The sequence below is a fragment of the Crocodylus porosus genome, unplaced genomic scaffold (genome assembly GCF_001723895.1).
Source record: "Crocodylus porosus isolate Cpor-Errol unplaced genomic scaffold, CroPor_comp1, whole genome shotgun sequence".
Classification (NCBI taxonomy): domain Eukaryota; kingdom Metazoa; phylum Chordata; order Crocodylia; family Crocodylidae; genus Crocodylus; species Crocodylus porosus.
Genome location: NW_017728924.1, coordinates 12,980,212 through 13,005,731, shown reverse-complemented (window position 1 = coordinate 13,005,731; position 25,520 = coordinate 12,980,212). Strand labels below are relative to the sequence as shown.

The 25,520-nt window shown below is 44.0% G+C and overlaps 1 protein-coding gene across 2 annotated transcripts in view; it reads right to left on the bottom strand.

The window, feature by feature from the left end:
• Positions 1-11,857: 11,857 nt before the first annotated feature.
• The window catches only part of LOC109313679 (vascular endothelial growth factor receptor kdr-like), a 169,778-nt gene continuing 156,115 nt past the window's right edge, over positions 11,858-25,520 (bottom strand). For both annotated transcript variants that reach the window (XM_019540354.1, XM_019540355.1), the window contains exons 29-30: positions 23,865-23,965; positions 11,858-14,600 (exon numbers count right to left, since the gene is read on the bottom strand). In XM_019540354.1, the coding sequence (XP_019395899.1) occupies positions 14,390-14,600; positions 23,865-23,965 (312 nt within the window). In that variant the 3' untranslated portion in view covers positions 11,858-14,389. The remainder of the gene's footprint in view (positions 14,601-23,864; positions 23,966-25,520) is intronic.

Sequence of the window (25,520 nt, the reverse complement as noted above, 5' to 3'; positions counted from 1 at the left end):
CATAAGGGCATAAAGCCAGTGGATCGTGGCTTGGCCCTGGCCCCAGCTCTGGCCCCATGCTGTCACTGCCCCAAGTTCCTTTGGCTGCAATGGCAGCCAAAGGCATGGCTGCTGCTTGTGCCAGGGCTACTGGAAAGTGGAGCCCGGCTGCAGGCCAGATTCACCATTTTCCATATTCCCTCTCAGTCTTCTTCTGGTCCCTGTAGCTTTTGTAGGCTTCCTATCCATCTTCAGTAATCACACAGCAGTCTGTGATGCTTCCTAATCCCAGTGTTTGCCCCTTGTTTCCTCCTGAAATGACCATTCCTCTGTTTACCCAGATCGTTTCCATTTTCCTGTTCCCTGCTTCTTTTACCTCTGTTTCTTATTAGCTTCCCTTGCTCTCCCCATACCCTCTGTCCCTTCTCTCTGCTATGGGGGTTCTGGGGCACCATTGTATTTCTATTCTGCCCTATTTGAGATCTTTTTTGCTTTTAGCCTTCATGTTCTCCATGCTTGCCCAAGGCCCTTCTTCAATTTTTCTTAGTCCATCTTTCATGTTTCCACTGCTGTCACATTCCCTTCTGGTGGGTGAAGTCCATCTGAAGATACGCAGAGGATCTGACACCTCAGTATTAGGTTGTGCTCTGTATAGAGAAAAAGAAAACTCAGTAAGGCAGCATGAATGCCTCTTTCCACTAGTGTTTAGGGACCCTCTCTGCAGTCACAGAGTATGTGAGGTAGCTTGCATGAGGTGCAACCCCCGAATCTGTAATAGAGGCTCCTCATCTAGCAGAGGAAGAAACTCCTGAAGCCACTTTTGCAGGGCATTGCATCCTGGTCTTTAAAGCAGGCAATGAATTTAGGCCCCTGTCTACAAGCAAGAAGCACAGCATTTAAATGTGTCCATCCTCTGCAGTATCATGTAAGCTTTTGTTTAACTCTGTGCTAGGGAATTTTACCCCTGCCTCAGAGACAGAGATGTCTCAGTGGCAATTGCTCTCTGGGAGAAATATCCTTGTTCAAGCTCTGCTAGTCCCTCTGAGTCCTTCTACTTCATACAAGACCTGTTCAATTCCTGCCATATCAATCAAACCCAAAAACATATCTGTCCTGATTCCTGCCTTATGTTACGGGGGGAATTGATTTTTGAAACATAAGATAGATGCAGAGAAGCACTCTTTACTGTCTTTACCAAAATCAGCAGCATCTTGTAGGTGATTGTGCTGTGCATGTTGTTAACCAGTAACAAATAAACCTATCATAGAAACCCCCTTGCGGGGGGGCCGGAGGAACCTGGAAAATGGGTGGAATTGTGAGCGCCTAACAGCAAACTGGAGATTTCTGGAACAGCTCGTGCTACCCTTGAAATCAGTGGGATAAGTTGAAGAGGAAGGAACTACTCAATATATGCTAGGGTGGTGCAGCATGGCCCTTAAACAGTTAAATGTATGATGGTCTGGGGCAGGTGTAGCCTGCACAAACCCAGGGAAAATGACTGGCTGCTCTTTAAATAGGAATGGCTTGTTCTTGTTATCTTCTCCACAAACAGGCTTCCTATTACATCAGTCATTGATGTTCTTGCTTCCCTTGGGCATGTAACCAAGGATAAACAGGCATACTGCGGAGGACACTGAAAAGTTAGTGTCTTTCCCTGGCTGACTTGCCATTTCCCTCTGGGTTCCTGGTACTGTCCCAGGGATATAACGCAGCAGTGGAGGATTGGGTGCCAGAAAGCAGTCATACTGTCTTACCCACAAAACAACAAAATCATAATAATGGCTGGAGTAGGAGTAGGAGTAGTAGTAATAGCTGGCAACTGCACTGGATTGAAAGTACTAGGGCTGGCTCCAACTGAGGTCTGCAGGGCCACGTGACGGGGACTCAGCTTTCTTTCTCAATTCATAAGTAAGGACTTAATTTGCAGTTTTGCAGATTTCGTAACCGTGAAATCCAGGATTTTCTGCTAAATCTGTGAAATCTATGAAATCAACAAAAAAAGAACTTGATTCAAATTAAATGCTGGCTCCCCGGTGGGAGCCAGTGGTCCTTGCTGCCAGTAGGGGAAAGCGCTGGCTGGCGGGACGGCATGAAGGGCAGCGGACAAGACGACGCCTGTGCCCTCGTCTCTCCTCCCCGTGCGGGGTCTCCCTGCCAGTCAGCACCAAGGGGCGGGGCTTTCCACGGGCCAGTGACAAGGGGTGGGATCACCACAAAATGCCCATCAAATTGGTTCTGCATGCCCCAAGTGGGCAGCAACCCCCCCCTTGTCTCTCCATGATTTAAGCGGGCCCCTATTCATAGGTTGTCCCTTTGTGACCTGACAGGAACTGGGGACTCCACCAAGGCAATATACTCTGCTTCTGCATGTCACATTGCTGTTCTTACCCTTGAAATCTGCTGGCCTCTCCCATTGCTATAGTGCATGTAAAACTTCCTGAATGTCTACAGGTCCTCATGGAAGAGCCCCATGGCAAGCCAGTATGATGTCTGCCCTGACAAAGTATCATTCAGCAGTGCTACATCAGCTCAGGATGAGGCTGAGTCAGTCGGCCATTTCAGTGCCACCTGATTCATCAGTGCATCATCATGGCACGTATAAGAAACTCTCAGTATGCACCAGCGACTCCAATGCCAGGTTTAGAGCCGGTCCTTTTTAAAGACTGCAAGTCACTCAGGACATTATGATCTGACCTACCCCAGTGTTTGGGGAAGTGGTGTTTTTGTCTCAGTCCACCTCGCTGCATTCCTGACACAAGGGTGCAAAGCTGCATTACTCTTTTATCTCAGCATCACAACATCTCAGGCGTTGCTGCTTGCCTAAGGAGCTTAGGGGTGAGGGGAGCTAATTCTGCAAAGCACAGATGATCTATTAGAGACAAGCAGGAAACCCGTTACCTCGATCCAACACATCAGTGCTTCCCACCCCCACCTGCTCTCCTTGCCTTACCCCTGCATTGTCTTTGTAGCTGTGCTCTTTGCTAAGATGGCTTGTGACATTCTTGCTTGGGGCATAAACAGTGGAAGACAGGATTTGAAAAATATACATGAATAAAAGGTCAAAACTCTCCCAGGAAAGAATAAAGTTCTCAGCTTTTTTTAAAATGCATAGTTATGAAAAGCAAATTAACCTTTGGATGCTTGAAGAATTCATTCTGACAATAGCACAGCTTAAAAATAAACACACGCTACGCCAAGCTGTGTGTCCGAGGATGTCCCACTTTATTCTTCTACTGATCCAGTCCTTGACCCCGAAGATCACAGAGTCTATAGTCTTGGCTTATAAAAGTCATGCTGATATTGTTTAGCCATAGCAGCCTTAAGGGGCAGAGGGCATTGCGCTATGCAGGGAAGCTTGTGAGGTGAAATTGTCTAGTTATTTCATTGGGCAAACGAGGGCTGCTTTTTGCTATTGGTTTCTTTCATCCTAAATCTGCTGTCAGCTTTGGACTCCTCCTGCAGTGTTATTCTATGAGGGGAAACAAAGCAATGAGAAAATAAAATATTTGTGGCAGCCCAAAAAGACGGGCATTTTTTTCCATGCCTGACCCAGCTCAGGGCTGGTGTGTCATTAACAGATGCATTGTCTTTTCCTTTGACTGCAGCTGGTATGATGCAGAGTAAATCCCTGCATCCACTGCAAGCATAGGCACAAATTTTATTTTGCTGGGGTGGGGGGAGTTAAAATGAGGGACCTGTGGAAGGTTTTACACATTTCAGGTGAAAGCCCTCTTCCCAAGGCAGGTCGGGGCCTGTGGGCCCCCATGGACTCAGCACCATGACTGCAAGGGTGGGAGGGGGCAGCTGTTTCCTAGGTTTAAGTCTTGGCATAAAGATTACGGAAAGTTGACAACAAGGACTTAGCCTTCAAGGCCACTGCAACAGGATCCTTGATGAAAACTTTGGAGAATGGTCATTAGGATTAGCAGTACATGGGACAGTTTGCTACTACTTCAGTTAGTGTCACTGAGGTAACGTGAGTGGCTACATGATTAAGTCAGTGGTCCTGTTGGCCCCGAGGGCCAGGTGAGTGGCAGGGGGCCAGTCGGTGGGCCAGATTGGGCCCTGCATGCCAGGATGAGGCCTGGGGCTTGGTGCTGCCCCAGGCACTGGGGTTGGGTCCTGGGGCTCCATGCCACCCCCATGTGCCAGAATCAGGCCCCATACCACTCCTGCCTGACCCTGCTCACCAGGATAGGTCTTTGTGACCCTATGTTGCCCCCCCTGCCCAGCCCTGAACACTGGGATCAGGGAATCGGGTCCCTGCACCACCTCCACATGCCAGGATGGGGCCCTGTGAACTGGGGTTAGGCACTGGGACCCCCCCACTGTCTCCATGCATCAGGCTATGTTCTCCAGCCCGTGGGACTCCTCACAGGTCTGGAAATTCGGCAGCAAGGGAGAGGCACCACCACGCTCTTGCTGCCAAATTTTTGGACCCATGGGGAGCCCTGTGGGCCAGACGACATGGTGCCAGGGCCCAGCTCTGGCCCACAGGCTGGGAGTTGAGCACCTGTCATTTAAATGAATGATGTAGTTTATGTGCAAAAGGAAGAAGGAGCAGGGTAAAAAGAAGAGGAAACTGCCAACGGGAGATGGAAGCTAAGGCTTCTCAGAGCCCACTTACAGCAGCCGACCTCGGCCATCGTTCATACCAGGCAGAGTCCAGAACAACTCCATCTGCGTCACAGGCGTCCCTGATACCAGAAGCTTGCCAGGTGTCGAAATGCAGGCAGTCAAGGTGCTGTGCAAGGCACTAATACTAACTGCATAGCATATCATGACGGCTGCTGGTGAAGCACGCCAAGCTGGTTAGAGCTGCCCAGTTAGCTCTACATGACTGGAGGTGATTTTCTGAGTGAGGGTGAATATTATATAATGGTGACTGGGCGGTGTGGCAAGAGTAGCTTATACAAACGGGGGGATGTGTTAGACCTGACTATAAATGGGAAAAGAGCCTGTCTTGGGTTCACTCATGATATTTTGAAACGGACACGTTTTGTTTGAAAACGAGAACCAGTCGTGTAGGCTCTGCCTAGCTCCCGCTAGACTGGGTGGACTAAATCATTTGCTTCTAGCACTCTACCGAGCCGAGTGGAATTACATATAGGAGGGAACTGGCCCATTCGGAGCATCACCATTGGGCTTTGGAAGCAGTATCAGCCCCTGTGTGCCTGTCCTGTGTACCTGGGGATGGAGTCATGCTTTCTGAAACAGCCCACCATGCTGTATATGCCTGGTCCTTCCTGCTGCAATGGCCACTTGAGTGGGCGAGCCCTTTCAAACGTCCCCAGCAGATTTCACTCCTGCTGTCCTAGCAGAACTGCAGAGTGCCTGCCTGTCCTTCTGGCCTCTGCTTTTTGATTTTGTTTCCCCTCTGTTTTGAAACAACTGCGCAGTCTTCTTTGGACTTTCAACTCAAATCAATCTGGTGAAATCAATAACAGTGCAAAGCAAAAGAAGAATAAACAGAGCGCAGTTGCATCCTAAATTCTGATGACCTGCTTGAAAACTTTGCTCTTCTGGTTCAACTTCTTCCAGGGTAACTAAAGCCTAGGCATTGTAAAGGGAGTGGGATTTCTTTCATGAACCCTCCAGGTGCCATATATCTATCTCTCTAGAGATAGATATATATAGATATAGTTTCTATTTAAATTGATTCTTCATGGGCTGGTTTTAAACCATCATGAGCCTCTAAAGCAGCGATTCTCAACCAGGGTGTTGTGGCATCCTGGGGTGCCTTGAGATTGTGTCAAGGACACCATGGGATGTGGCATGGTTTTAGCACTGTTAGGTGTGCAAACATAATTCGCAAGATAATCCCATAGGGGGTTTGTACATGACACGGGGGGCGTTAATTCTCCCTAAATTGAAGCAGTTTCATAGTTTCATAGTTTCTAGGGTTGGAAAGGACCTGAGTAGATCATCTAGTCCGACCCCCACCATGGCAGGAAATAATACTGGGGTCAAAAGACCCCAGCAAGATATTCATCCAACTTCCTCTTAAAGACCCCCAGGGTAGGAGCCAGCACCACTTCTCTTGGAAATTGGTTCCAGATCCTAGCCGCCCTGACAGTGAAGTAGCACTTCCTGATATCTAGCCTTTTTTTTAAAAACGCCGCTTCAATTTAGGGCGAAGTAAACCCGTGTTGGAGCCTGATCGTTACTTGCCTCTCCAGTGGTGGGGAGGGGAGAGTGAGCTGCTGGCGTGCAGAGCAGTCCATGAGCTACAGGGTTGGACTGGTGCTTCCCTCCATGGCGGCGGCAGCCCCCAGGCGGCACCTGCCCACAGACACCTGACTCGGGCAGTCCCAGGGGCCACTGCAGCCGTGGAGGGAAGCACTGGGCCCCCTCAGCTCAGGCAGGCAGGCTGTCAGGCTCCTGGGGAAAAAAAAAGATCAGGCTTGCTGCCTTTTTTTTTTCTCCTTCTATGGAGCCTGCCTTCCTGGGCTGCCTGCACGGTCTGCCTGCACAGCCCCTGAGCCGCACGGACTCCGGTGCTTCCCTCCCTGGCTGTAGTGTAGGAAACTAAAACTCCTCGGAGCTGTTTTACTTTGCAGCGCCCCAAAGCCATTTGCTGCATCCCAAAGTCATTGAAGGCGCATTATGCCACCAAATGTGCTACAGCGTTTGGAATTAATGTGCAATATGCCGCCGAATGTGCAAACAGCAATGCCATTAAAGCAGTGCAAAAGGCATTTAACCTGCTTTAAACCTGCTTTTAAGTGTCATCTACAATTCCCATACATTTCACATAGGACTCTGTAGCATTAAAAACATTCTGACCTATTGTGGTTTTTCTGAGTTCTTTGCAACAGAATAATTACTTCATTATTTTTCTCTAGTAAAAAAAAAGTGTCAAAGTTAAGCGCCAGCATTTTTCGAGGGCTGCCTCGAATCTACCGATGGGTGTTTCAAGTCTATTGTGGGGTGCCTCAAGTCTAAAAAAGATTGAATTGAACCACTGCTCTAATGCTTGAACTAAAAGAGTAAATTTGATAGCAGGAAGTAGTAGCAGGCAGATTCCTCCCACCAGGACCAGCTACTAAGAGGAAACAAAGAGGCATTCTCAGTTAGCCGAGTTGACATATACTTTAGTATTATTATTATTTTTTTACATGCTACATGCAATCCATAACAGAAGACAGCAGCATGCCCCTGTTTTGAGCTGCTTATTAGTTAGGCAGGGGCTAAACAACTCTGCAGGAGCTAAGCAATTCCCTTCCACGTCTTCTTGGGGCTGCCCTGTTTGTGTTTCATGAAGAAAATACTCTTCCTTAGGGCATGTCCCACTGAGGTCATGGAAAGAGGACTTCTTTTCTTGTATCTTGCTTCACTGAGGCAAAAGATGATAGTTCTTTCTGGGTGAACAAACCAGTAGTATTTCACTGCAGAGGGGCCTCAGATAAAGGTATGTCTGTCCTCATATCTCCTTTGCTCAAGCCTGACAAACAAACAAAAGCCTGTTTCAGTTTATTCTGCTGTATGATCTTCAGGGCCACACATCTACATATCTTACAGTTCGGTGCCCTGATATTGTCTGGAGCCTGGAGGGTCTACAGTAGTAAAAATAACATACAAACTTGTCTCACATTTACAGGTAGCAAGACTGAGGCACAACAAGGTTACTTGATCTTGCTGAGGTTACTCTTGGAAACAGGAGAAGGTCTTGGCTGTCTTGACCCCCGTGCACATTTTCGCAGAACGATGCAGCACTGGCTAGAGACGTCTGAGCTAGCTCTCAGACCAGAACCAGGAGAGCTGCAAAGCATATTAGAGGGTGCAGGGCTGTGCTAACATAGGCCTACTGTTTCTGGTACTTGAATGAGCTTGGGTATTTCTATGTGGCAGTGTACTGTGGAGATGTCTTCCTAATCCTGTGCTTTTCTAAGAAACCATTCTTAGCAAAGGCAAGGCAAAATTGGGCACCTTGCAACTAAAGACATGCACGGCTGTGGGCAATCGCTAATTTACAGTAGCAGCTTAAAGCAAATTGGAGTTAATTTTCTGCATTTTCTTTCTGCTGTTTGATATATTAGCCTCATCATAAAGGAGGAGGCTCCGTACTGCCTAGCAAAATTATACATGAGTGATGCATTATATAAATCACTAAAGCATTTCATAGTTTACAGGGAAGAACGTTCTTGCTCATTATGTGAATGCAAGGAGACTGCAGCATTTCAAATGACATGTATAATGTAGACACTTGTTTCCAGGACTATCTGGAGTGAGAGCTGAGGAGAAATTTTAAAAGGTTCCAAGTGACCGAGTGCTCTGACGTTTTTCAAACCCCTGCGATTAGCTCAAGACCCATGCCAAAAACTTTTAGATTGTGCTAATGGGGAAATGTCTCTGGAACACCATAACACAATGATTTTTCTAATGAAACCTTCTCCCTGGAAAAATAAATAGAAATGAATCTCTGTCAGTCTGCAATAAACTGAAAAGATCTCATAGACGGCATGGCCAGCAATCATTAACTATGATTAACTATGCCACTGGAAAGGAGTTCTTTCAAACCATGATTACAGGGGTCTTCCCAAATATTAAAAAGAGCCCCTCATCATGAAAAATTATAATTCAAGTAAAATATTCCCCTTTCTCCTACTTTTCTACATTTTTAGACCTACTGCACTTCTCCACATAACCTGGGGAGTTCTCAATTTAGGAAGGAGTTCAGTACTTTAGTTGCGCATGAGAATCCAGTGAGGATCTCTGCACAACTATGGGACGATATCGTTTGGAATTAAATCGGCTTGCAAAACAGTTGTTTTTAAATGATGGGACAAGGTATTCTTTTGAAACTTTAAAAACCCCTCTCATAAGACACCAAATGTCAGCCTACCCTGCAGTTCCCATTCCCGTTGTCTTTGTCACTTTGCCCACTGCCACGTATTTAGGCCCTGTAGAGTTGAGAATAATGCATGCAGGGCAGGCCTCTCTTCAGCACAGTTTTGAAGCTTAACATTAGGTCTTACTGCATTGAGCACAGTTTTTTATCCTGCAGACATTTAACTTGAGCATGAGTGGCCATACTGATTTGATTTGTTTGGAGGACTGGGGCCTGTGGGTCTCGTTGGCTAGATTTTAGTGGCAGCTAGATTCATAATCCAGCTTGTTCCATGTGATGAGGTCAGATCTATGGATATACACCAGCGTAATCAGACTGGCATTTTCTTAGCCGTATGAGCTCTTTAAGTGAATGCAGTGGATAGGCATTTTCAAGCTGCCACAATGTGAAAAGTTTACATCCCAAACTTTGAAAGCCACAAATCAATTAATATAAATTCCACTCTCTGTAGAGTCTCTCAACACTGTCACATTTTTATTTATATCCTTCTCCAAGGACAACTCCACACAAGACAACAGATGACACACAGCAGCCCTGGGCTGTATAAATATAGAATCTTTTTATTTTTTGGTTAATAGATACAATACAAATTTTGACTACATAAGAAAGCAGAGTTTTCAGTGCATACATTCTTCAGACAAACAGGGACTGGGCACACATACATTCCATGGTGAGTTGAGTAATACATGGCACTTATTTAGTTTATTGTCCATAATTGCACAGTTATTGGGCGTTCCCAGCTTTGATTAATGACTTGGACAGCTCAAGGTCTAAGGAAAGACTGACTGAGGGATAACAATGGAGCCAGCACTTAGGATTATTCAGCAGGACAATGGGACTCTTCTCACTGCATCAGTCTTCCTATAACCATAGCCTGTATAGACTTGGCTTGGGGTTCCAAACAGACATTTGTAGCAAACAGGCCAGAACTGAGGCAACACACTTCTACAGTCTGATACTTTTTTGTTAGACTCAGTTCCTGAAGGCCACACTCAATTTTTAATGAGTCCTTACTCAGTCATTACTGCACTGAATGACAAAGATCTTGCCTGAATAAAGATCAAAATGAAAACCTAGAAGGGCCCCCAAGATTTAGCCATTATTTCAAGGGTAATACATGCCTCCCTGTGTGTACTTTCCCTCCTGATTTTTCATAGACAAAAGACCTGTGTTTGAGCTCAGAGTCTCATCTTGCAAAGGCCCGGTGCCTCGTGTCTTGCTAGGAACTGTTTGCTAGACATTTCACTCCCTGTAATCCTCCAGCTGAGGCTTGGGACCTAGAAAACATCAATCCAAGCTTCCACCTTGGTAACTGCATTAAAGGCAGATAAGGTTTGGCTGCATGGTTGCAGGCTTAAATGCCAGCTTCCCCTCTGCCATGAGGCAGGAAGTGCCAAGGCCTTCCATAGTCTTCCACACAGCTCCCATGGGAGCAGCAGGACAGAGTTGCACTCAAACTAAAGATGATAACTGTGGAGTCTGGATCCATATTGAGATTCAAATCTAAATGTCTCAAAAGCTACTGGGGGGTTCAGATTTTATTTCCCATGTTTGGGCCCACTCTAGAGAAATACCTTAGGACATGAGATTTCCACTTCAATCTGATCTTCCTCATTGCCTGTGGTGGGCTGGGAGTTGGGAGCAGACCCAAGATCTCACTTGACACCCCACTTCAGACTAAGAGACAGCAAAAGGGCCAGAGAACAATCACACTGTCTGAGTGAAAGCATGGAGATGGATGGGATTCAGGGACAAATCCACTGGACTTTGGCGTACTGGATACTGAATGCTTAAACACTCTGAAAAGAAGGAAGCTTATGTTGTTCAAAAAGGAGATACAGTGAGATTTCTAGGTAATATAGAACAAAGGGACTTTTTTCAAGGAAGGGAAAAATCAAGATGGAAAAGGCCTATTTAAATCCTGTTTAAATGGTCTACTTAATTCCCAGCAAGGTCAAGGTATAGAGGAGGTGACTGAGTGAAAATGGTTCTACACTTGACCTTAGCCAGAAGTCTTTGGGAGGGTCCATGAAGGGAGGCAGTGACAGGAACCTTCTATGTTCATGGGTAAATGGAGAGTGAGGAAAAGGGATGGGGGCAAGAAAACATTAGGGTCAAGAAACACCATCTGGAATACCGTACTGAGGTAGGTGTGGAAGCGGCATGCCCCTGACCTCTGAGCTGACTCCAGCAGTCGTCAGGGGAAAAGATGATCCTTGCCCCTGAGAGCTCTGAGTCCCTTTGCCCTCAAATTGCAGAGTTGCAGGAGAAAAAGAGAAGGGGAAAGCACCATGTAAAATAGCCAATGTAACTGAGCTGAATCAGATTGGCAAGGCAGGTGGCTGGCTGCCCTCTGGAGTCAAATAGGAATCCCTGAGAAATCTGAAAAATATCAAACACTACATCACTTAACAATTTGGCTCCCTCTCTTCTTCCAGCCAGTAGGTCAGCCTTGAGTTAGAATAAAGTCAGTGAAAATCTCTCCTCTTTACCTGGAGCTGCATGGCTGCCACCTCGAGGAATGCGACAAGCCCACTGGATTCCTCCTGAAGGAATCCAGCCCCTGTTTTCCAACTGAAGCTAAATAACAAAGGGCATAAACAAGAGTCCAAAATGCAAACAGCCAAAAGGAGAGTCTCTATAAAATGGGGCTAGGAAGGTGCTTTAAAGGGAAGCCTGTCCTGCAAGCATTAGTGAAATGTTTAGTAAAGATGCTTAACTCTGTTACATCAGAGAATCTCCTTTTCTCTTTTGACTAAGACCTTACATACATTACCATATAAATGAATCGCTATATTTGCCTCTACTGGGTAAATTATATACACCAACGTAAGGACAGAACAATAATTAAATAAAGGGGGATGAGGAAAGGACAAACAAAATATTAGTAAATAAAATACAAGACACATATGTTCAATAATACTTTTCAGGCAATGTTTTTGCTGGTTGCATTTACCAACAAGGGGAAATAATTTCCCCATGCAAAAATTGGAAACACGTCTGTGTGAACATGTCATTTGCAGCTTCTTGGAAGCATTTTCTAAATGCTGTGGGGCTGGCAGGATTAAACCAAAACCTTCCACCCACTGCCTGAGATGAATGGGTCACTGAAGAACTGATCTTTGGCATCCTAGGCATGGCAAGCCCTAGAAAGCTCCTGACCCTGGGACTACAAAGAGACCCTCCATTTTAACAGGCCTGTCGGTGATTAAACTGGGGTTCCCCAGTGCATGGGGTTGTACTTCCGTGTTGTTAGACAACTTCATGTGACGCAAGAGCAGCCCTGAGGGATGCTGGCCAACAGCCATAAAGAGACTCTCTACGTGCACAGTTTCCTTAAATAAAAGTGCCCCTTGGGTTCTACTTGGGTAGCACCCTCCCCATGCCTTTAGTTTCAGATAAGGCCCTGCAGATTGCGTTCTTAAGAAAAAGGAAGGGGAAAATATGTTGAACTTTCTTGGAAGCAGCTAATTAGCACAGCAGTGTTTCCAATTTTCTTTTAAAAATGGAGAGTACATTTATATACTTGCAGCTGTTATTTTTTTCCTGATGCTTCCTTATTTCACAAGCAAAAGCTTCTACACACCATAATTTCTCACAAGCTACAGAGCAAGGCACAACATCAAACCACCTCACATCAACACCATTAATGCTAGAGCTAGCCAAATTATGTATGGGCACATTTTTTTTTCCATTTGTCTTGAGAATAAATAATTTGTAAGCCAAGTATTTTATTATTCAAATGGACCCATGGCTGGTTAATTTAATATTCACCGAACAACTGATCTAACAAGCAACAGAAAGCTCTGTAGATACATTTTTCCTCACCAATTTTCTCTCATTATTTGACCAGCTCTAGTTAATGCATAGCAACTAAAATACAAAGAAGTGCAAAAATGACCGTAAAGCAACTACAGACCACAACTCTCTGGCAGGTCTGCTGCAAACAAGGGGATTGTGAGTTACTTCATATCTCTTATCTTTAGCTTCAGAGTTAATCTATATAAAAATAAAAGAGAACCAGGACCTCAGTTCCCAAGAACCCCATTTTCAGATGCTTTGCCATTCACAGTTAACGTGGTGCTGGGCCTGTCATTTCCCCTGTGATAATACCTGAGGCTTCTTTCCTATTTATTTCAATGTAATCAGTTCTGCCTAAGCATTTGTAATGTTATGAGGCAGTCTGGGTTGTTTTTATAATGTAGAATATGTTAGGGGGACATGACCATATTGTTTGCCAAGTTTGGTTTTTTTTAAATTTCCCTTGGCTTATGTTCATTGAAAAAACTCTCTCCCTCTGAAGAAGTCAAAACACAGCTTCAAACCTGTGGGAGGGGAAGGGCTGTGTAGGTTCTCCCACAAAGAGAACATGCATACAGATCCCCTGCACAGAGCTATAATTTTAAAAGGTTACAGGCTTGACTGTCAATGAGCATCTCCCTCAGCTGCGTTTTAGATTTGACATCCTAGACGTTTCATCCCTTCCTCAATTTCTAACGTCAGCTGAGATTACTTCACAGGACATTCAAATGGCAAGGATTATTTTTGTGCTTGTGAGGCTGCTGCAAGGACTTGGGTACGCGTGCTCACAAACCTTCAAACCCTGCTGCACACATGTCTGGTGTGGGGGGGAAGAGGGGAAGCTCTCTTTCAGATGTTAGCTCTGTAGATCTGTGATCCAGTTGGGCTCTGACGATTAGACTTCTAAGAGCTCTGACTGGCACACGCAGAGTTTGGGTGCAGGGGGCATTGTATGCCACACTGATGTTTACCTTGGCAAGGGGACCAGGCTGTTCCCTGGGCACACACTGAAGTACCACAGTTTGGTACAGGCTGGCATTCCAGAGATCAAACTGTGCTTGGCATCAGCCATTAAACCTGGAGGGAGTGCTTCTTTTTAGAGAGACTGGTATTCAGAAGCTAAACAGAAACATGATGTCATAGCACGTACACAATATTAGATTACCAGCTTTAAGGAAAACATGTATGCCTATTTCACATGCATTTGGGGAGGGACAATAAAATCCCCATCACTTTTTAAAACAATAATCTTGAATTTTTCATTTGTTCCCCAAATCCAAATCAAAGTTTGTAGCTGCAGTTCTTTAGTGATCCCCTAACAGCACCTATTGTGTAATCCTTTCAGGGCACAGGCATGGCTGATTCAACATTGTATTCAACTTTGCCCTCCTCAGTGGTTCATATGGAACGAGCAGAATGCTCCTGAAGTGACGTGCATATCTGCATTTGCCAGTGAGAAATCCTGGGAGGAGAGGAAGGAGCAGGGGCCGTAGCTTCTATTTTTTTCTTTTAGTATGTAGAATGTTAATTGACTGGCTAAACTGAAATATGCCTTTAAGGTAGTGCTGTAACTGCTTTTAAAGTGTTTCCATTCACAAAGGGATGCATCAACAAGGGACATATCAACCCATGTGCTGAGTGATTTCCCTTCTCCCCTTTAACTCTGGTCCCTTTAAATAATCTGTACAAGTGTGGAAGAACGTTAGAATCCAGCATTGTAGAAAGAGCCGCAACAGGACCTGGCTTGGACTGGACTCGTTACACTGGAGGGGTGGAGTAGTGGATGACAGAGTTGTAATCTGGTGGTGGACTGTGACATTCCAGGTTTGGATCCATTGGCAGAAGAACTGAGTCTTCCAGTGTGAAATCCAAGGCGTCCTCTTCGACCTGCACTGTTGGCTGGTATTTCACAGCTTCACGCTCGTGATCAGCTAGAATGGACTCTTTGCTCTTGCTGACAGCTCTCCTCCTGTTTGAACACAAAGGCAAACAATACAATATATAGACACTTTCCGTATAGGATTTTGCCCTTTTCTTTCAATAGCTTCATGTTGGTCATTCTCTAATCTCCAAGGTACGTTACACCTATTAATGAATACAACTTCAGAGTATCCCTGTAACATAGGTAACATTTTACAGATGGGGTGCTGAAAACGTGAGTTAGTGAGATACCCAGAGGTGCTCAGGAATGGGTCTAAAGATAAAACCCAGAGGAGACCCAATGCTCTGTCTTTTTCCCTAACCACCCTTCAGTGCACTGAATGTATCCTAGCTACAAATGCTACTGTCATGTACAGGTGATGATATTTCTTCTCCTTGCTCTGACACCAGCTCAGTGTGATCTGACTTTTTCTGAAATCAGAACCATGGGCTATGATTTTTCTTTAAGTCAGTAAAAGATGAGATTAATGAATAATCTATGATGGACTTCAATTTGTAACTATATGGGAAGCAAGAGTGCACCTTGTATGCACTGTAGGGCAAATCTCCCTTGCTTACCACATTATTGAGAAGTCTGTCAGCTAAGAGTTGAGAAGTCTGTCAGCTAAGTCTTCTTTTACTGTAGGGGCTGATGGGGAGAAGAGGCACTGTTACCCCATAGCACCCCTATTGGGTAAAGCAGACATGCAGAATCCTAAGGGAGTGTGAGTATCCTCTTGTTAGGTACATTCACAAGTTGGTCTTGAAAAGAAGTTCACCTGTTTACAAACAAGGTAGCTATATTGTTGTAGACTACCCTGAAACATCCCCCTACTTGAGGAATTCAAAGCGCTTTTGCAAAAGAGTTTTGGTTGATATGGAAATGGTTTTGATAAGAAATCAGACCTTGATGGTGGCTCTCTGAACTTCTCTACTGGGTTTACACCTTTTTAACCAGCATCTTTCTGCAATAATCCATAATTTCAATCTGACTCGATGACATTGCTCTAGTAGCTCTAGAAGGCTACCAGGGCATATGTATTTGCTGTGGCAACGTATTGGCTTGTGTCTGTGTGCACTGCGACATAGTCATGCCCCTATGTCATTGTCTATAGTGTGATGAGTCGGTGTGTGTTAAATTATATTTTGGAGGTCTTAATCTATTAAGCCATTTATTTAATCCTGATATCTTGAGGCAAATTCTACCACAATACAGAAAGGTACAATTCCTACCAAGTTTGGGAGATGCACCATTTTCACACCAGGGCTGATTTTCAATTCACTGTAGTGGTCACTATACTATTGGTCCCTCCTGCTCATCCCTGGACTGAGAAAATGACTCCAGGATTCCTGCCTGGTGATGGAGGTAGCTAACTGTTAGGCTGCCTCTTGCATCTCTGAAATGAACTCCAATCCACAGCCGCATACATAAACTCCACTGTGTTGGTCCTGTAAATCCAGACTGGAGTTGAACCCAATCTCTTGTTTGGCAGTGCAGGTCACTAATTGCTAGGTTGCCTCTGAAGACTAAAATAAGCTACAACCTTGAGAGTTCCAGCACGGTGGTAAACTTTTAATGTCAAAATCTAAATTATTTTCTTTTTCCCTGGTCCAGAGAAAAATATCAGTGGGAGTTGCTTCTAAATACCACACAGTTGGCAGCTGACCCTGTATCCCCACTCCCTCCATGGTCTTTAGATAAATTCTACATCTGACAGAAGCAACAGAGCCACCTTTCTGCCTCACTGTTTGTTTACGTATTTCTCTTTTTATTACCCACTCCTGTTGACACTTGTCAGCTGATTCCATGGATGCTCTGGCTTTTAATTTGCCAGGTATTAAAGTTGTCAATGGAGACTGGGAGAAGCACAAAAGTATCTGTGTAACTTGGCCCCCAGCCTGTGTGTCTTAGAGTTCTGGATAAAAGAAATGTTATTAGGGTTTAGGGAGGCCACACAATGAGAAACTTTCAGACCCTTGTTGGCTCCCAGAAAATGTTCTTGTTACATTTGTGTCCCCTCTAGGTCAGGAGATTGGATCTGGGAATGGCTCTGTCTATCACCTAAATCACACTGATGTTTGAAGAGATTCTAAAACAGTGACATTTAATATTTGCTCCAAAGCCCGAGAGATGATGAGGTAGGTCAGAAGCAAGTTGTTTGATTCACCACGTATAGCAGACTGAAATGCAATTAACTTTTGAAAACATACCTTAATCCAAAATGCATTTCCAAAATTAAAACAACCTTAGGCTCTTTGTATTTTTACCTTTTTAATGTTCTGTCTTTACTGATGCTTCATTCTACCCTTTTTTTTTTTTTTTTTGTCTCCGTAGCAGGGAAAGCTCATATGTTTGGAAGATATCAGAAGGCAAGGCTAAGGCCTTCTTGTTCTGACTTGTAATCTCATTTGCTACAGATACAGCCACACTTTGTCAAGTATCACTGGTCCATCTACTTTGGTATCCTCCTTTCAACAGCAACTAGTACTTAGTGCTTCAAATGAAAGCAACCCCTCCCTTAGTACCGCATTCAAAGCCAACTGCTGTAATACTGTATATTAGGAGAAACAAGCCTGAGCCCCACAGGAAAATAGTTTATGGCCCAAAACACATGATTTTATTACTCATGGCATTACAGAGCTACAAATGTTAATAAATGTATTGTGACCTAATCCTATTTAAAATCCAGCCATAATATTTGACTCAATGAATTCCCAAGTTGAACTTATGCTATCTAAATAAATATTCCCTGTATTGATTCTTCTTTCACTAACCTTCATTTTCAAATAATCTGTTGTTCACATGTGATGGGAAAAGGTAGAAAGGAGGCCCTGATCAATGTCACAACACCCTTCATAATTATTCATGTCTCCATTAATTCCTGCATAACTCGTGTTATCACTTGAAATTATGGAGAAAGAGGGGGAGAGTGAGACACCTAAAATACATTGAGAAATTGTTCCAAGGCAGTGATAATAATTCAGAAATCCTTGAATTAGTTTCCACATGACCTTGTACCCTTCTTAGGGGGGTCTGAACACTGCAGTTTGCACATTAAATATTATTGGAAAAATCTATTTTAGTATGGCTGCAAACGAGGGAAATTTGAAAACAGAACCAAAAAAATGGCTGAGGTGTTGGAGGGATTAACTGGTGAGGGAATGAAAAGAACCAATCTAAGCCTGGCTAACTGGTGACTAATGGGGATATAATAATAATAATCTACAAATGTCTGTGGTTTTTGTTCTATAGTTCCCCCAGCTCTGAACCTATACGCCAGATGTAAATGCCACAGGAGGCTGAGGGATTGATTGGTAAGGACCAAGTCGGTATACTCAAAGGCCTGTTTAGTCTATAAATTGGAATTAGAGTAGCTACCAACACACGTCTGCCTGTCCCAGTTACAGTACAGTTAAAATCTATGGCATGGATCAGCATGAACACGGTTAATGGGTCATGGGATCTGGCTAAAGACAGAGAATTTTAGCCTGGTAATGAGACCTGGTTAAACCTACAGCGAAGTCTCACCATGCCATTTTCAAATTGTTCAAGTGCTTTGCCCAGGTCTCCCAGCATGATACAGACAGGTCTTGAGACCAGCAAAGGAAAAAATAGGTTAAGTATCAGGAAATATATATAGACTGCCAGAATGAGTACCCTGGAGAGGGAGTAGAAGCTAGGCAGAAGATGCTGGAAGGGATCATTTGAATCAGTTAGAAGGAAACAGACTGGATGACATAATTGGTCTTTTCCCTCTCACTCCATTAATCATTGATTTTTGGCTTACAGTAAGAGAAATATCAAAATCAACACCCCAAGAACTGGGAACTCATTGCTGGGGCTGTTTATTTTCCTGTATAAGGGAGCTAGTTTCTAACGGCTTAAAAGTCAGATGACATGAAGAGGAATGTGCAAGTGGAGCGATGACTGTAAGCATATGTCTTAGGGGAGGGAAACAGGAGCGGAGGCAGTTCTGCTCTGATCAGTGAGTTCTGAAGTGCAAGGCAGAACACAGCCGCACACTGCTGCCCAGCCACCTTGCCCTAAGCAGAGGGGATCAGACAGGTGTCTGGAGTCATTTTCATTTAAAAAGCTGGGACATGTTCAGAGGCTGCATTTAAAAAGCTGCATGTAAGAAGGGAGCAACTGGGTTCTGTAGTGTCAGGTACAGCAATTTGTGCCTTATGCCTACATCTTGTAACAGTAAGGGAAAGTGAGCTTCAGGGCCTCAGAACAGCTTTCATGAGGTGTTTAATGAAGCACTTTTTCAGAGTAAGAGTGGTTAAGGCTACTATATTTTTCCCCCGATTAAATATTACATACTAACCCCTGGTTCTTTTCTAATAGTTATGACTGTAATTCTGTTTGCCTCAGTGAATTGGCAACGAACACAGGAAAGTGAGAAGCCAATATTGCTTTCCCCTCTGGCAAGCTCAATGCATCTCAATGTCTGCTGACACAGAGACCTCAAAAGTTAGGGTCAAAAGATCTTTTTGCTTTGAAACGCTTCTAAACACAAAACAAAGCTAAATTCAATTCACCATCAGGACTAGCCTACCATGGGAGTAAGTGACTGCAACTGTTAGGGCTTCAGTGGACTTGTTCCTGCTGACACCAGTGATAACTTCAGACCAAACATCTCAGATATGCAGCCAAGCCAAATGAAAGGCTCTGGCAGAAAACTGCAGCACCACCAGCAACGGGCAATTCCCAATAAACGCATGGAACAGCGGACTGTGAGGCAGAGAGCCTGAAAGAATGAGCTTGGGGACCAAGTATTCCTTTTCTCATCTGGGGTCTTGTCATTGCATCACTGGGTGACCCTGGAAAGTTACTTATACAAGATTTTCAGAAGCTGTTTACTAATGCCTTAAATTTGGGGTCGTTCCAATCTAGATTCCTCCGGTACAGGATCATAGAGGAAAATGTCACTAGTCCAAGGTGGCTAGCAACAAAAAAGAATGTCTTCCATCCTCCCAGGAGAAAATATGATTGTACAGATGTTCAGAATTTTTCTTCCAGAGCAAAAATAGCCACTCCAGGAGAAAAATAACCTGGGAACAACTAGGGGTAATTCAATCCTGGGAAAGATTTCCCTAGGAGATCAAATGTCTGTACACATTCCCTTCTGAGAGAAGCCACAGCACAGTTCTCCAGAATCCCAGGGTGCATTGCTCCCCTCTCCTGCCAAGAGACAGTATGTTGCCTGGGTTGGAGTCTACTGCTCCAGCTGAGTGGGAAGCAGAACATGCCCCTTCACAATCACCACATTGTGCTGCAGGGAGCCACAGGCTGACTCTGAACAGTCTGGATCAACCAATCAGGGCTTCCCTGTGCACTGCTGCCATCTGTCTCTAGGTAGACTGAGGGAGCCTGCAGAGTACTCTGAGATGTGTACACAGGGCCTCTGGCTATGCGGCATCACAGTGCGAGTTCTCTGCTCTTCAGGGGCTCACCATTCAAATGTCTGTTCCAGGGTCTCTGGGTAGGTTTTTCTACCAGGAAAACAAAACCAGGAGAATTCTCCCAGATCATTTGAGTATGTGTATGGAGATTTTATCTCCAAATCCCATTCATATGGAAATAGGAGGCTGCAGCAGGAACGCTGATCCATTTTCCCTGGGTGTCTGTATAGCACAGAAGATAAATTATGGTAAATTATGAAGATGCGAGTTGTACAGCTATTCCTCTAGCAGCTACTATTCCCTGCATTTTCCCCAGACACTTTGTATTTGAACTGGAATGCCAGATGCTGCTAAGTGCAATTGTTTTGCTTTCACTCTTGTGCACCTAGGCTGCCTTAGACTTAAATGGATGGCTCTCAGCAACGCAATCCCAGTGCAGCATCATGGAGCCTGCAGCACATCTGCTGAGCCCCAGTCAGCTGGGGTCAGGGCACTCGGCCAAAATTAGCCAAATAATTGGAGATCAGCTAAGCATCATCAAGTCAGACAAGAAAAAGAATGCCAAATTTATTATAGATATTAAATAGTGACTTGATTAGAGATTCTCCAAGAGGAGTTTAAAACTTGGCTTTGCAGTGGTCTGTTAACATTACAAGATGAAATCTGACACTGGAGTGTTCACTGTTATGTCCCACATGCACACGTTGCATCTCCCATACACTTTTAAGGACTCTAATTCCACCATGGTGCCTCTGTTCTCTCTCCTTGCTATGGCAGCGTATAATGCTTTGACTTCAAAAATGGTTATTACTTGTCTAATAGAACTCCCAGTCCCAGGGTATCAGATTCATCTTCAATAAACTCTTGACACTGGCATTCGCTGGTGTGTAGTGTTGCCAACTTTTAAACTCAATGGAGAAAGCAAATGCAAGATAAATAAATAGCGAGATTTTGGTGAAAAATAATAAACTCAGCCACCCTGGTTTAGAAAACACGCTAAGCCTTTGAAAGGTTTTGTGTAAGAAGAAAACGACTATTTGAAACAGGTCCAGGGTAAATGTTTTTGATAGAGAGAGATATACAATTAACAAGGATGACTTTATCTCCCCTACTAAACCAACACTCTTTTCTGACCTCTCCAAGCCATTTAGAGACTATCACATGTGTTTCTTGGGGCTGTTTTTCAAGTTACGGGTAGGGGAGGCCAAGGGATGACATGTCCTCAACAGAAAGGATAGCAAGACCCTCTGCAATTAATATTTAAATAAATATGTTCTTGGGCCACAGAAATTCTGCAAGATCATTTAAAAAGGAAGCCAACTGCTCAGCTGGACTTCAAACACTGAGTGGAAAAACTGACCAAGTAAAAACACGCCCCTGTTCTACCCTGTAGTCACTAAGGTCCTGGGAAAAAGAATGAGATGGACGTTGTTTCTCCAGGGCTTGTGCCTACATTAGATTTCTAGACAGATGCCCTTTGGTGGACTGACTGCCCCAGGAAGAACCAGGTGCAGAGCAGGGAGTGGAATAGCAAAGAACATTTGAACTTAGCAGGCTTAATGGATGTAAATCATGGCATAACTTCACTGAAGTCAGTGGAGCTCCGCCAATTTAAACTCTGAGCTAAACTCCCAATGTCCAGCTCAGAAGGTTTATTTGAGGCTTTATCTTTTGCAGAGAACAGGCTATGTCATGGAATGTCTACATTTCTGCTTCTAGATAGAAATGCCGTTAGATCCCCTGTCTGGTGGGATTTTGGTCTTTTGGTTCTTGCTAAAAACTTGAAGAGGGATGGGGAGTTGAAAAACAACCCAGAAACTACTTATTTCAACACTTCTGAATCTTAGAAGGGGGAAAATAGATGCTGCAAATGTGATTTTTAAAATCTTAAAAAGGAACAAATATCCACAGGAAGATTATTATATTTTTATTTTCAATTCATCTGTCCCTAGAGAAATTATGTACTTGTGGCTCAGGATATGTATACATGGCCCAGTGTACAGAAGCAGGGTAAATCAGTTCTAGCAGACTGCTGTGCTAATGCAACTATACTGCATGTGGTACCTGCATGAAGTTGAATCTCTCTACACAGGACTGCACGGAGGGTAAGTTTCATACATGATGGAGGAGTGATACAGACCTTGGTGGATCTCTGTGTTTTTAGTACGGGGGCAGTGCATGTAAACTACCTTGCTGAGGGGATGTTATTGGACAACACTGCTCCCAGAAATATACTCCTTTTCTATAGACTCGGTGGAATTTGAAAGCTGCACCCTCCTGCAACAAGGCCAACATGAGTCTGATCTCTAGCTTTTGTCACTAAATACCGCATATTGAATGTACTCCAAAAACTGTAGGAATTCATAGAGATGAAGTCGACTTCTCCCATCTTTCCTCTCCCTGCCTGTCAGAAACAGATAGCCCTTCTCAAGTACTGATTGTGCACAGTGTTAAAACACTGTTCAGTGCAGTCTTTTTCCAAGATACCACTCTTCAACAAAAAGTTCAGTGTGTTCTGTCAGGAATGATAGAAATTACCCTTGTGAAAATCCATACTGAATTTAATAGGGTAGAAGCCAATAGAACTATATCTGTCTTGCATACTACAGAGAAAAAAACCTCTGAGAGAGAAAGAACTCTAAAAATCTAATTAGCTGAACTGAAAATCTTTCCTGTAAAGTTTTTTGAAGAGTTCTGGGCCAGTAATCTCTATGAGATTCTACAGGTTGATTCCCGAACCCCTATAAAAGGGTTACCATTTTTTAGTATGTTCTAGAGGATTTTTCTGTAAGGATACACATGGAAAAGACACACTCCATCATCAAAGCCATCTCCCTCTTTCTGCCATTGTCTGATTGTTCTTTACAGATTGCTAAAAGAACATGAAACTCTGGAAGCCAAACTCCATTTGCTTTCTGATGACTGTGTCTTTTACTGTGATCTGTTTTGGTGGCCTGTGCTATGTATGACTAAGCACAAACTCAGCATTGGCACAATGCCTATGTGGAACCACAGTCTGAAAAGGTGGATCAATTGGTTCCTCAGACTGGAGAGAGCGTTAAGAAGTGTTGGACGTCTGTTGAGGGTAGGAAGGGGTCAGGCAGAGAGAGGCTGTCAGAAGTTAGAGAGAAGAAAATCGTAGAAGTTATACAAAAGAAAGTTTAGAGATCTTCTGGGTGCTTACAGGCCTTTTAGTACCTATCCCATCTTCTTAAGTTCTTCCTCTGCTATTCACCTGGAAAGTCCCTCTTGCCCATTATGTTGGAAATAGGCTGATGCATGTCTGGTATGTATCGATATGGGTGGGCTCTTCCTCTACTAGTCTCTTGATTTATAAAGTTTTCTTATTTCTTGAAATTGTTGCACCCCTCAATAAGAACTTCAAAAAGAGGCAGACAGGATAAACCAAACATAGTCTATATGCATCCTCAGTCCTTTTGTTCCTATGCTATGTTTTCCACATCTGTACAAACAAGCCAATGCTAGGTCAGAGTCTTTGCTCCTCTTTGATATGACAGTTCCAAAGCACGAGACCACTTCTCGTTTGACACTGATGCATCCAGTTCTAAGGCTGATGAATTAATTATTATCCAGGCTGTGGGGAGAGACGCACGCATCCATTTGTAAGCACAACATTTCTTTTAGAGGTCTAGGATTGTGTTTTATGTCTACCTTATTATATGCCAACTGGCATGGCTTTTCTCTCTTCTGACCAAAGCTAGATTGTTTCTATTAATCTGAAATTTAGTAACCATGGCCACGCTACTGTAATCTTGAAAATCGGAGCTGCATATGGTCTGCTTGTTCAGACTAAAGTGTGTCATTTGGAATCAAAACCCGCTTATTTTCTTCATGAGTTTTTTTTGACACAACACCAACTCCAAAGAAATGTACTCAAAGTACTCACGCCAGAGCCATAATCCCGTAGGGCCAGGAGCGGATTTCCAGCCTCTTCAGGCTTTTCATCTCATCAGAAGTCAGCACCATCCCGCTGTCCGACTCACTTTCCTGTACAGCAAAAGAAACAGGACATCAGCAACATGTTAACTGAATATACAGCACTGCAGATTTCTCAAGTTAGAAACACCACAGCCAGGGGAGAGTGTGTGATGCAGGAGTTGAGCTGGGCAGCAATTAAAGATGAGAAAGAAAGAAGAACAAAGGGGATGGTTCAAACAGTAAATTCCAGATGGCGTCTGTCCTTCTTCCTCCTCCTTTTCTAAAGCACGTTTTGTGCTATAACACAGAATAGGCTGACTCCAGACTGAAGTCTTCTCTTTCTTCACAGAGCAGGTAAAACACAGGCAAGATCAGTTCAAGCTTTCCCTAACCCTGGCATGAAGTGGCCACCATTAGGTAGGGTTGAGGCTCCATGGTGATTCAGCTATGGGTTTCAAGTTAAGCAAGCCAACAAGGAATCCCTCCATAGTGGCAGTTCATTTTTAATCTAGAGGCTTCTTTATTAGAACAAGGGTGAGATCTACTGACCTATTCCACACAAGCCCCAAAGTGACTCAGCTGGGCATTAACAAGCAGAATTGGACTTCAAACAGCCTTGGCAGTGGTTTTTAAACTGGGGTTCTGCAATAGGTCATCAGGGGTTCTCCAAAGAGATTGGGGGTGATGGTGGAGCAGGCCAGGAGGTTGCCCAGCTTTGTTTCAATTCATGGCCCATGGAGCTAGGGGTAGGGGTTCCATGGCAGAAGAAGTAATATAAAAGGGTTGTGTAACTTTAGGAATGCTGACAACCTAGATCCTAGAGCAAAGGTTTGCTTTGCAGTCCTGATTTGGCAAGTCACTTGACCATCTAAATCAACTGCCGCATAGCAAACCACTTTCAGAACATATATAACTCTCATCAATTTAGAAGTTAAGTTTAAATTTATATGTTTTGTTGAATCGTGGCTTATATTACCAATCCCTTTAGCCAGCCTGTCTCCCTGGTGCTTTTATTTTCCCTGTGAAAACTGCCTTGCTGGTTTTATGGAGATGAAAGTTTTGAGCTGCTTTAAAATTAATATTAAGATACCATGGGAAGTGCAGGGATCAAAACATGTACACAGTTGGAAGACTGTGAAACCACAAAAGTAATGCTGACGATTTTGCCTTTCTTTGGTTTTCTCCAATTTTTAAGGAGAAATTCTGGTTGCATGTATAAGCAGGAGTTTTTTAGCACAGTAGAGCTTGAAATCAGTTGTTAAACCTGACAAAGGGATATTAGGTAACTCAGGATGGCCAACCTGTGGCCTGAGTGCCACAAGTGGCATAAGCAGCTTCTGTGGCAGACCTGAGGTAGGTGTGTAATACAGCGGCAGAAAGGGCAGGAAGCAGAAGCAGAGCAGCAGATTGGGCAGGAAAAAGAGATAGGAGTGGCATTCAGGGACAGTAGGTGTGCCTACACATGCACATTTATTGTGCAGTAACCAAAACTACTGCACAGTACGGGAGTACATCTACACATGCACGCCTGTACAGTTCAGTAAATGTGACGACTTACGCTGACTTGAATGTAAATTTGACACCTGCATCACGAGCAGTAAATTTAAGCTGATGTAAAGGCACA